This window comes from Mytilus edulis, chromosome 9 (genome assembly GCF_963676685.1).
Source record: "Mytilus edulis chromosome 9, xbMytEdul2.2, whole genome shotgun sequence".
Taxonomy (NCBI): domain Eukaryota; kingdom Metazoa; phylum Mollusca; class Bivalvia; order Mytilida; family Mytilidae; genus Mytilus; species Mytilus edulis.
The window spans coordinates 37,223,340-37,236,968 of record NC_092352.1 but is presented as its reverse complement, the minus strand read 5'-3'; the positions used below and the strand labels follow the sequence as shown (position 1 = coordinate 37,236,968).

General features: G+C 31.7%; 1 protein-coding gene across 2 annotated transcripts; it reads right to left on the bottom strand.

Moving 5' to 3' along the window:
* Positions 1-708: 708 nt before the first annotated feature.
* Positions 709-11,889, bottom strand: LOC139488275 (uncharacterized). Of its 2 annotated transcripts, XM_071273776.1 has the most exons (6): positions 11,711-11,889; positions 5,169-5,408; positions 4,067-4,150; positions 2,861-2,932; positions 2,045-2,120; positions 709-1,489 (listed from the first exon to the last, which is right to left on the bottom strand). In XM_071273776.1, exons 1-6 carry the CDS (start codon positions 11,766-11,768, stop codon positions 1,054-1,056), a joined length of 966 nt encoding a protein of 321 aa, XP_071129877.1. In that variant the 5' UTR covers positions 11,769-11,889; the 3' UTR covers positions 709-1,053. The 2 variants fall into 2 exon arrangements, with proteins under 2 accessions (XP_071129877.1, XP_071129878.1); XM_071273777.1 differs by lacking the exon at positions 4,067-4,150 and having other exon boundaries at positions 11,711-11,884.
* Positions 11,890-13,629: the final 1,740 nt, after the last annotated feature.

Sequence of the window (13,629 nt, the reverse complement as noted above, 5' to 3'; positions counted from 1 at the left end):
TTTATATTAGGTACCTTAATAACAAAAATTAAAAAAAAGAAATGCTCAATTATTTATCTATATATTCTAGTTGATTCACGCTTGAGTTATCTCTTTTTCTAACATAGAATAACTGACATTAAAATGTATTTGGCATACAACAGTTACTATGAATATTCTTTTACAATCCCGCAAACGTTCTTTCCTTATTTACATTGTACATGGTTTCTACAGCCAGTTAGCCTCGTCTTTTAAATTATTTCGGGGTATGTGGGAGAATTCTTTCACCGTCAATTTATACGTAAAGAATGTATCTAATTTTCCAGAAAAGTTGCCCATATAGTACATTAATGATTTTACGTTGATCTGTTTCCTTTCGTTCCGAGTTAAGCTATGCTAAGCTTTTCGTTGGATTTTCTATACATAATTTAGATAAAACGCATACGCAGACAGTCATAGTTTGGAAAATTTTGAAAAATCAAATGAAACACATGAAAAGTTGTAAGTTAAACGGGTATATTATAGTTAGAATTTCATACAGCAATTGAGAAAATAAATGAATTGCAGTCTTTAGTTTTTCTGTTTATCTGGGTTTTTTTTAACATGGCGTTGTCAAGTTTATTTTCGACTTATGAGTTTGAATGTCCCTATGGTATCTTTTGCCTCTCTGTGATTTGTTTCTATCTATAGTTATCAGATGCACAAATGAATTTAAACAAAAATGTAAGCTCAGTGAACAAAACTTTTATTTGCCATGAAAATAATAGAATCAACATTGCGCGTGAATTCAAGTATCTTTATTGCTGATATTTAATAATTGAATAGTCTGCTTAAACTTTTGACTAAACAATCGCTTGTCTTTGTAAGCATGTTCTCTCAAGAATTATCCAAGTTTTTAATTGAGCTTCTATCAAAGCCTGTTTCTTTTGGGTCAAGTACAAAGTAGTCCTTTGTCTGACTAGAATAGGATTCTTTCCCAGAACTGTGATATTTATGATTTTCGTACGTAATTTCTTTTGGATCAAGTATAAAGTATTCGTGTGGCTCATTCGATATCTTTGAATTAGTACTATCTTATGAATTTGTAATGCTTGAAGCAAATTCCGCATAATCATAATGCGGTTTGTCTCCATTTTTTCCAAGAATTTTTGTTGAACCAGTCTCTGTTTGTTGGACTTCCTCGTATGTGGCATTAGTCAATGCCGATTGTTTATTCTGGTCAAGAGAATCATACACGCTCATATAAGAATGCGGTTCGTTAGTATGGTATTCGATTTCACTTTGTGGAGGTTCAATATTATAGTATTCACTTTCCCTTTGCGGTGAATTTCTCGTTTCTTTGTAGTAATGAGTATCTCTTTCATTTCCAAGTGAGGTATAGTTTTTATTATTTCCTTGAATATCAGAAGCGTTTGAGTTGATGTAAGCGTCATCTTGATTCCCTGTATAATTTTGTTCATCATTTTTGTTTTCGTAAGGGACTTTCCTTGCAAAACAGTATAACGAGAAACTAAAATATAAAATGACATGTTTTAAATGCATTATAGATTTGCTGAAAATATTTATTATATTATACAAAGCAAGAAATTCTTTTACAACCTGTCTTTGATATTCGGTCGTTTTTTGTTTTAAGTATAGGTGAATTTTTTAATAATAAAAAAAAAATCGATTTATGATCATTTATAGCTATTAACAATTTTGATAATTTAATATACATGTAGTTCAAAATCTGCCGTCTACTTCTACTAGTTACATGCCACTTACAAAGCTTACAACAAAACCAAATGTATATATATAGTGACATTTGAAATTGTGTTAAATAGAATCTTTATAAAAATGCAACCTTGTAGTAAATGAAAAGTTTATATTCAGTCTAAAATTCACAGATGCCATAACTATTTAAAAAAAAAACTGAACATTTTGAAAAGGTTCAGTTGTTTGACCGATTGATGTTTAATATCTAGTAAGCGCTTTTTGAAATTATATTCAAAGAAATTTTCAAAATCTAAAAAAAATAACAAAAAAACTATAAATTTTCCAATATAAAGATAGCATCAATACGTACCGTTTAAGTATGAAGATTAAAACTACCAAAGCAACAACAACGAAGCCAACTCCTGCAATAATGCCTCCTACCAACCCTGGAAAAGGTAGTATTTACTTCAATATCTTGTATGTCTCTTAATCATGCATGCTTGTAAATGGTAATATATATGCTTATGCATGTTGTATAGTCATGTGTGTATTGCAAAAGTCCATATGTTGACCTCCAGATATATTTTGAGTATTTGTGTCGTAGGTTTGCTGTTGCATTGACATGTACACCACATTCCCTATATATGCATACTTGGTATAACGATATAATTTGTTCATAAATGTTATAATTATTTACAATAGAATTTACTGAGGTATTTCCCTTACTACAATCACAGTGAATTCTTACCAAATTATGTTTGTTATAGATCTTGGTTTCAGAATAATAAATTAAAATTAAATTTATTTTGTATGTACATAGGCATAGCTACGATCGTGACTTAATTTCACTGTCATTTGTTTGTGATATTCCCACGTGCTTAACCAACTATCTCTGATTTTGTTTAAAATAAACTTGAATGTCTGGTGGTGGGGTTTTTTTTCTCGGAGGAGTCAGAAAATCATTTTCATAACAGTGTTGGCAAAACAAGTTGAAGGTAAATGGTTCAGTATTAATTATTACCAATATACGTATTGCGGTTGTCCACGCTGTCATGAAAATGATTCTTATTACCTTCCTCGTTTTTTTTCTCATGTGTATCATACTAACTTTACAATATCCAATAGCTTTTCGTGTACTCTGATATCGTACTATTAAGTGGAATGACTGGTTTATAGATGTACTAACCTGCTGTGTTTTTGTTGCTTCCCATCTTCATTGGCCTTGATGTGGATTGATTGATATGTTTTGTTGTCTTATCTGAAATAATTGTCAAACATTCTTGATATAAATATTCTACATTGAATATATCATGTATGTTATAAAGCCAATTTTATTCGCATAGCATATCATATGAAGTAATTGGAGGTTCTATAAAGTAGACACATGTCAGATGCACGCAATTTTATTTTACTTGGACTATACCACGGATTACCAGAGTTCTGTAAAGTTTGACTTAATTTGTAATTTTTAGTATGCGTTAACCGACATGTATCACAATTTAAGCGGAGTTGCTTATTTTCCATTGGAAATGAGGTTGCTTTTCTAGTATCAAAAAGTATCAAAAATACCGAACTCCAATTAAAATGGAAAAAGGAAAATCCTTTAACAAATGGCAAAACCAAAAACTCAAACACATCATCGAACGAATCGAAAACAAATGCCATATACATGGCACACGCAGTTCCTTATGTAGAAAATAGTGGATCATACCTAGATTTATTATAGCTAGCTAAACCGCTCACTTGGGTATCAGTCGCTTAAAATTCCACATCATTGTGAGCAAAACAAACAGATAAGCATTTGTAGCGTTACGACAGTCATACGACAATTAATAGTTTACTATATGCTCTTCTTGTTATCAGTAAGGTCTTAGAAAATAGTAGAGAAAGATAACAGAGGGACAGTCAAACTCATAGGTCGAAAATAAACTGAAAACGACATGCTAAAAAAAGAAAAAGACAAACAGACACAAATAGTACAATGACACAACAAAGAAAACAAAAGAAAACACCACCCAATAATGGGGGATGATCTCATGAGTTTGGGCAGAGTCCTGATCCACATGAAGTTTCATTTTAAATATCGATACTTTTTACTACATCTTCTTGCTCACTTTTCGTACATTTTTTTATAGTAATTTATTAGCATTAATATGTTGAAATGTATTTGTTTACTTTTTACTTTCATTTCAAGGACCGATTTATAAGATTTGTCCGATTTTTCTTAGGTTTGAATTGCTCATATTTTCAAAATATATCATTATCTGTAGCTGCTTACATGTTAAAATCACAAGAATAGTTAATCATGATTGTTGAAGGAATGTATATATAGTACACAGTTAAACGGTTAAATAGAAAAATAACACGTTGTGGCTAAACTAGTTACAAGTACCTGGTAGTGTTGTTATGTTAGTAGAACTAAAAGATTCAGTTGAAAGTTCTTCAGTTTCTGTTGAAGATATGGATGTAGATAAAGCTGTAGAATGATATAAAGCTGTTAGTTTTTTATTTGAATATCACACTAAGAAAATTTCAACACAACCATATTTTCAAAATGTTTGATATATATTGATATATATATATATATGTATATATATCAATATATATCAAACTCGACAGCATCCCTATATATATATATATATATATGTATATATATATATAGGGATGCTGTCGAGTCATTTGAAAAATATATAACTATGAAAATATTTATAATGGTTCAAATTATTGGCCTAAGATGAATTTGGCTTTTCCCTTTGATCACATAGCTTCTTATGTTTCTTCGTATTTATACATCCCTGGCAAATAATAGTACACAAGACACAACATAGAAAACTAAAGACTAAGTAAGCAACGCGAACCCCACCAAAAACCGGGGGTGATCTCCAGTGCTCAAGAAGGGTGAGCAGATCCTGCTCCACATGTAGCACCCGTCGTGTTACTTGTGTTATAACACATCCGGTACCAATATATATAACAAATTCGGTAGGTCAGGTAAATCAAGTAGACAAGCATTTAAAAGCAAATAATTTCCTAAAAATGGTTTCAAATCTTACTAAGTCATATACATGCCTGGGACAGAAAAATCGTAATCTGAACATTAACTCTTTGTCCTCTGTTAAATAGAAATGCAGTTTTCGCGGATAACTGCAGGACAATGAAAAAGACAACGGCAAAAAACAGAAGCATACCAACGCAACATGTAATGGTCCATCTCAGCAATAGAGATTACTTGAATTTGTAGGGTTTCAAATTATCAAGCTTGAACAAAAACATTGAAAAATAGATATTTATCCTTATAATTTCAATCAGATTGACCATCAGGGTACGACATCAATGTTTCAACCGATCAAAAGAAAAACCATTGACGCTCTAAACAACATGCATTCCTGAAATTCAAAATCAACTACAAATCCGATATCGTAATAAATTTCTTCATCAATTCCCATCAATGCCACCTATGTAGAAAGGTAATAACGCAAAACTAGGATACTTACTTGTTGCTCGACTGTAGCATGCTATAAAGTCAGCTCTGCATCCTTTGTTTACCCATATTGTGTTGGTAGTGTACCCATAGGTGACATTGAATGTGCAACCTTCATTACTTTCACCAGAGCCTTTTTCATCTTCGACAGTCACAGAAGTGATGAACTTATCATCTGATACTGAATTAATTTTACAGGACTTGTATCTACCATTTTTGCTTTCGCATTTCTTCTTGACACACTGTTGGGATTCTATGAAAGATAAAACAAATATAATAAACGACGAAATAGCTATATTGCACAATAGAGAAGAATAAAGGAACAAAAAAAACAGTAACTTAAAAGCAATAGAGAATCCACAAGTACATGCACTCGTCTAGGATATATTACATATAAAATTAAGAATGGAAATGGGAAATGTGTCAAAGAGACAACAACCCGACCAAAGAGAAGAAAACAGCCGAAAGCCACCAATGGGTCTTCGGTACAGCAAGAAATCCCGCACCAGTAGGCGTGCTTCAGCTGGACCCCAAATAAAAATGTGTACTTGTTCAGTAATAATGGATGTCATACTTAACTCCGAAATATATAAATGAACTAAAATTAATAATCATACAAGATTATCAAAGGTCATATCTTTCATACACTTGAATTTTTATGAACATTTGCGATGTGCACGTTTTACTGGAGTAATGCAACATTATAATCACGTTAAGTCCGCTCTTCGTCTTCGGTTATATATTTTTCTTCAAGGATTAAGTATGAGTATACGTAATATTGGCAACAATGAAGTCAGAATTGGAAGAATTATAAACCCATGTATCAGTGTATATAAAGTGCGAATCCAGCTAGTTCATTTTTACTGTTATATGCGGGTATGTCTATTGTAGAATAAAGGATCATGGGAAAACTGTATTTGTTTACGTTTTGAAAATATCAAGTTAAAGGATTTTAAGTTAAGTTTTAACATATTTTCATTGTGATATGTCTTTATAATATACAAACATAGCATTAAAGTTCAAATAAGTGTTATAAAAGCATCATAATATAGCATATCGATTATTGAAAGCGATCCATTTTAACTATAGATGCGATGAATTATCACTGTTAGTGCAGTCATTATTAATGTAGAATTTTCAAAGATGCGAGAAATTTTTATTGTAGAATTATGTGATAAATGCACTTGCAACAAATGAAAAAAAACTTAGTTGATGACTTTAGGATTTATGATACATGTATTTTCAAATTGAAATACAAACTCCTCATTCATTCTTCATCAAATATATAGCTTTTCAAACTTGTAACAAAAGCGATTCTCAAAATGTCATATTGTATTCTTCAGATTACGTTTCTCCTTGATTTTAACTTATACTGGAGCGTGACAGCAGCGGGCCCTCTTAAGCAGTCAGTGGGCCCCTACTTATGAAAAATTCTAGATCCGCGAATGGATACTACCACAGAGGTAAAACCATGCACATTTGGGTTATTGTACACGAAATGCATGCTACAATTCATTTTTGTTGATTTTAGACCCTTTGGAACTCTATGTGGGCTATTTCAGCAACTAGGCAAAAAATCCCCAAACTTGATACATGGTCAGATTCAGCATGTCAACGAATTCCAAATATCTATATTAAAGGACTTTTGTCTATAAATTTGGACCCCACAAAATTGAAAAAGGGACCAAAAATATGAAAAAATGCATGCATCGGATACTTTTGTTATTGAAGGCATGACTGTAACAATAGGATGAATATACAAAAATATCTTTTTCTGGGGTCTCATTGGGGGGTTCTGATCCCGGATCCCGCTTACTGTTTTGGCAGATTCCCGTATTCCGCTTATTGTTTTGTCAGATTCCCGTATCCCGCTTATACTATGCAGTTCTAATTTTTTGTAATTATCCGTGTCCCGCTAGACTTCATTTCCCGTTTTTCTCTACACAATCATTTGACTTTCACCTGTCACGCTTGCAAAAAATCGGCAATCCGGCGTGACGCTTATACCCAAATGCGACCCACTATTTTACTCTATTTTGACTCATATAAAGCCCATTATAAATATATTAAAAAAGTAGCGTAGATTTTTTCATCCCTTTTTATCCCGTCTCGTTTCGTTTTTGAGCCATATAGATGTCGTATGTGACAATGAGACAACTCTCCATCCGAGTCACAATTTATAAAAGTAGACCATTATACGTCAAAATACGGTCTTCAACATGGAGTCTTGGCTCACACCGAACAGCAAGTTATAAAGGGCTCCAGTGTAAAACCTTTTAAACGGGAAAACAAAGGTGCAATCTATATCAAGATGTACGTAATTAGTGGTGAAGTGTCATGGAAATGGATAAAAAAAATAAGGATAAAGATCTCTATACGCTTTATAAGAAACTAAATGGAATACATTTGAAATAAATGTTATTTCTATTGAATTTAGTAGAGTGTTTTAAAACCAAACTTTTATCCGTAAGTTAAATTTTATCAAATCTTTCTCTTACTTTATCTATTATTTGAGCAAGTCGGCTAAATTAAGGCTTTACAGCTAATTTCCTAATGCATGTAAAGCAAAACTTTGGTTGGCTTGCTTGCTTTGTTTGTATAATTGTTTATACAAACTTTGTAAATAAGATTGACATTTTTAAACAATATGAATAAGCATAGTTTAACCTGTATTTTTAATATTTGAATTAAATTGGGTGTTATCATAATGATTATCCAATAAAAAAAAAGCAAGCAAATCAACTAAAGTCTTGCTCTACATGCTTAAAGAAATGAGCTGTAATAGATAAAAAAAATAATAATTATACAGTGAAAATGCACCGCATATACAATACTAATGATTCGCTCCACAGTTAAAATGAAAGAATAGTATCATTATTCGACAGTAAACATGACTAGCATTACGAAATCATCATAGTGGAATTTAGTTAAATATGAAGAAACTGAATGACAAAACATATTTTACGTTATACAACTTTAATAATTGTATTAAAATGAATATTTTTTACTGCAACAACATCTCACCTGTTAGTTATAAAGCACCTGCACGATCTGTTCGTGAAATGTCCTAAAAATTCACCTATTTTGGTATATATTTCACAGTTCTTAGGCTTTAGGCGCGATAAATTCCGCTCGCATCTCTTACTTTGTTTTATTAGTATTATGTATTTCTGAACATATCATTATCACTGGACTAGTATATATTTGTTTAGGGGCCAGCTGAAGGACGCCTCCGGGTGCGGGAATTTCTCGCTACATTGAAGACCTGTTGGTGACCCTCTGCTGTTGTTTTTTATTTGGTCGGGTTGTTGTCTCTTTGACACATTCCCCATTTCCATTCTCAATTTTATATACATTTTAACTATTTTTCTTCATTTTCTTCAAAAATTAAAAAAAGTTCGTCTGTTTATTTATCATTCTACATTAGACATTTATGGCATATACAGTAAAAATGATATTCTAGGATCCGCACTTTACATACACTGTGTATCACGCATTAATGTTTTCTGGAAAAGAGATTAATTTACATGTGAAAAGAATGTGTGCTTATTTGTTATAAAAAAAAACCAGGAGAAATGGTAGTGATTTTAAATTTAAAAGCAACTAAATGTTGATCTCTATCACTGTGGAGATCAAAAGATTTTGATAAAGTTTTTCAAAGTAAAATGTAATTCAAGTTAAGTTACGGTAGCTTTTTAATACTCATTTTTGAAAAAAAACAAGAATGTGTCCTCAGTACACGAATGCCCCACTCGCACTATCATTTTCCATGTTCAGTGGACCGTGAAATTGGGGTAAAAACTCTAATTTGGCATTAAAATTAGAAAGATCATACCATAGGGAACATGTGTACTATGTTTGAAGTCGATTGGACTTCAACTTCATTAAAAACTACCTTGACCAAAAACTTTAACCTGGAGCGGGACAGACGGACGGACAGACGGACGGACGGACGAACAGACGAACGGACGCACAGACCAGAAAACATAATGCCCCTCTACTATCGTAGGTGGGGCATGAAAAGTGTTTACCAGGAGAACATGAATCAAACTGACATTCTTTATGTGTGTGCCTGTCTCAAGTCTAGAGCCTGTAATTGTGACTTCATTGTTGTTAATATTGAAATATTACGTGTACCAATACTTAATCCTTGAAGAAAAAGAAATAACTAGAGACAACATTCCGTAGCATCGTAGATCACCTCCGGTGTAATCCTATGAAGTATTGTTCCCTAAGACAATATTTTCATGACTTTTTATCATGAAATGTCCCTATGTACAAAACAATGTCCAGTTAAGGACAAATTCCAGACAACATGTTATAGACTAATAGTATGAAACTTTATCTTGTTTAAGAAGAATTTTATCCAAGGTTGTATATTGAGTACATCAAGGATTTGTATAGTCTTACTATACAAATCCTTGAGTACATCGAGTGATTATTTCATTGATGGATTGATCTCATGGATGGGAGGTTATAAGCATTTAATATTTTAAATAATGATTTCATTAGTGATTTATTTGATTGATTTTATATAACCAACCAACATCTTTAATTAAGTTATGCAGAGCAATTTGAGTTTTTTTTTAATACATGATCACATGTACTTTTCATGAATTCTCTTTAAAAGAAATCACAATTTCATGGCAGAGGATTTCTCATAAAAAAACATCGATCATAAGATTAAACATAATTTCATGGACAGTGTTTAACTATGAATATTATCATTGACAGAATTTGCTGACAGTGAAATATTGCCATGGACAGAATTGCATAGTCGGACATGTTGTCCAAAGGGAAGAGACAAAGCTTCATTGACAAGGATACTATTTCAAAACGAAATGATTGTCCTTGGCATAATTTCTTTGGGAAATAATGTCTGCGGACAATATTGTACATGAAATATTGTCCAACGGACAATATCTCATTAGGGATATTACTTTATGTGACACCTTTTCCTCAGTCCTCAGTTTTCTATTTTGAGTTTCGTATACTGTTTTTTTTTTTTTTTTTGTCTTTTTGAGTTGCCATGGTGTTGGCATATTTGTCTTATTGTATGCTGACGACTCGATTTTACTCGCTGAGTCAAGCACAGATTTGCAATTACTTTTAAATAGTTTTTCTCAATATTGTTAAAACTGGAAACTTAAAATTAATGTTAACAAGACAAAGGTAATGATATTTTCAAAAGGTAAACCACAGAATAATTTGAAATTTTATATTAATAACGAAGAGATAGAAATTGTTAAAAACTATAAATACCTTGGTGTTATATTCTCTAGAACTGCATCTTTTTCTGCAACTAGAAAATATCTTAGAGATCAAGCTACTAGAGCTATGTATTGTGTTATTAAGAAGTGTAGATCAAACCATCTATCTATAGAATGCCAGCTCGATATGTTTGACAAAGCTGTTTTACCTATAGATACTCTTATATGGGGCCGAAATCTGGGGATACGAAAATCTTGACATTTTAGAAAGAGTACATTTGAGTTTTTGTAAGCATGTTTTACGGTTAAAAAGATCGACTCCAAATTTTATGGTTTACGGGGAATTGGGAAGATATCCGATTTCTTTATACGTTAAATTACGGATGATAAAATTTTGGTGCAACCTTCTTGATAACACACTTGATAACAAGATTTCGTCAATGTTATATAAGTTGATATATATTAATTATGATAAGTATGGAATTGAAAACAAATGGTTGTTATTTATCAAAAGTATTTTTGATAATTGTGGTATGTCAAACATTTGGCAAAATCAAGATTGTATCTCAAAAAAATGGACTGTATTAAGTATTGAACAAAAGTTAAAAGATCAGTTTAAACAAGAAGGGTTTGCAAATGTAAATCAATCATCAAAAGGTTTATGTTATAAATTATTCAAAACAGAACTTAAATTTGAACATTATATTTCAGTTTTATCGTTAAAAAATGCACTGAAACTATGTAAATTTAGATGTGGCAATCACCGTTTGCCAGTGGAGACAGGGAGGTGGCAAAATGTTCAAAGACCCGAGAGGCTATGCCACCTTTGTGAATCTGCTGACATCGGTGATGAATTCCATTATGTAATGTGTTGTCTTTTTTTTCAAAAAAGAACGATATAAATATTTACCACACTATTGTTGTACAAATGTTAATATTCTTAAATTTAAAAATGTATTCACTACAGTCAATATTGTCTTACTAGAAAAATTGTGTAGATTTACAAACTTTATATCAGTGAAAGTCTGTCCTCCTGGTTAAACTACATTTATTTATGTATATTTCACACATGCAAAATATGTTGTATTGTATATATTATCATCTCTGTAACTATGTTATTTAGTTAATGAGAATAAAGATCTATCTATCTAGCAGTTTATTTTCGACTTATGAGTTTAGATGTCCTTTTGAGATCTTTAGCCTCTCTTTTTGCATTAAAACAAACATAATCACTGAGCGGGATTGTCACGTCACATGATTTCAGTATTTCTTCATCATGTGACGTCAAATGATCTAAGGAAGCTATTAACTCAAGACAATATTATTGAAAATAATAAAAACTTACGTATTTCTTCACACAAAAACACAGAAATTAGGATAATTGAATATGAATATATCTCCATTCAGTACACACGTCAAATAACAAATGAAATGAGTCACAATAATCAACTATCCGTAACAATACTAAAAGGTGCAAATATAAACAAACTGTAAGTATTCATTGTACCCTTTGACCTAGGATTTGATGTCATCCGTATTTGGTCAGATGTTTGTTTATATTGGTTGAATTAAATATCAATAGGATGTACAGTGTAATTTAATCGGATAATAAACTTTGTTGACGTTTAATTTTACCGCCTCAATATTATAAAGTCAAACTGTTACAATTACATTCAGGCAGTCCACACAGTTTTATCTATGACTGATAATTTTCCATTTCTTTATGGTGTCAAGCTATCGAAGCCTTTCCTTTCATTCAGATATTATTTTCTTTTTCTTACTCATATTTATCTGAAAAGGCTACATGTATGTGCTAATTGCGCGTTTATACCTCTGAAAAGGTTTTGCTAATTACACATTCATACAATTTAAGTACGTATTTTATAATCTGTTTTCACACTCTACTATGTATAATTTCTTTTAATATTTGATTTTTTATCTTAATCCTTTAAGTTGAATTTGTAGTTTATTTATTTTTTAGTTAATTATGTAATATTACATGTATTAGGTAATACAAATAAGATCTAAAGAGAAGCTAGATAAAAATCCAAGAAGATAAAATTCGGACGTCGATCTGATATATATATATAAATGGGTTTCATATTTATTTGTGCCACTTGGTTATAAACAATGCCACACTGTATGTTCCTATTGAAGCTATTATTTCATAATTTTTCTCTCCGTTAGTTACAAATACTGTAATGTGTGTACCAGAGGAAATAATATTACAGAATATTTCTTCAGTTTGAAACTCGTATCATGGAGGAGCTTCCATAAATACTGTACTTTGCTGTACGTTTGATTGATATTGTTTTTACATATCAATTGGTGATAGATGTAAACTGAACTTATTGTTATGTTTGGCATCCTAATTGGTGTTTGATAGACCAAGACATATGTTTTGACAGATTATCAAGAATCCAGCAGGTGCGTGTTTGATAGACCAAGACATATGTTTTGACAGATTATCAAGAATCCAGCAGGTGCGTTCGATTACAATCTTTAACTTGTTAGGTTTGTCAGTTTCCGTACGGTAACCCAAGATCGGTGGTTCTCTCCGTGCACTCCGGCTTCCTCCACAAATAAAAACTGGAAACCAAAAAAACAGCCAATGGCACTGAAAGTGACGTTAAACACATATCAAATCAATCATTCAATGTAACACAACTGCAATAACATTAAATAACATCGCCGATACTTATATTTAAAAAATCTTTTATGACTGTTTGTAACGTATTTAAACTTAATTCATTGGTGGTGTACTAACTGATATTTTAATCTTTCTCTTCATTGTTTATAACGTATTTACACTCAATTCATTGGACGTGAACTTACTGATATTTTTGTTTAAAATACATGATTTTTAGTTGTTATTGGCTTTGAACTAGCTCTCAGTAACTGCGAGTACTCTCAGATCTATACTTTATGCCTTGTGTGCATTTGTTATTAGTTTTCCTGCTTTGTATTGATTTGATGAGATCACTTTTCAGCTGATGTTTAAGGTTTGTTCTTATGTGTGATGTTATACCACTTTCCCATGTCAAGGGAGAGTTGGGCATCAGCAAACATTTTAAGTCGGCTGTATTCCATGTGTGCCTGCATTTAGTCGGGAGCCTATGGTAAGTGGTTTTCGTATATTACTGTATATAATATATGATTTTCGTTTATTGTTTTGTACGTAAATCAGACCGTTAGTTTTTCTCATTCAGTCTTAGATGCGTGATTTTTTTTCATTAGTTGTTAGTTGTTAGTGGCTTTAAATTA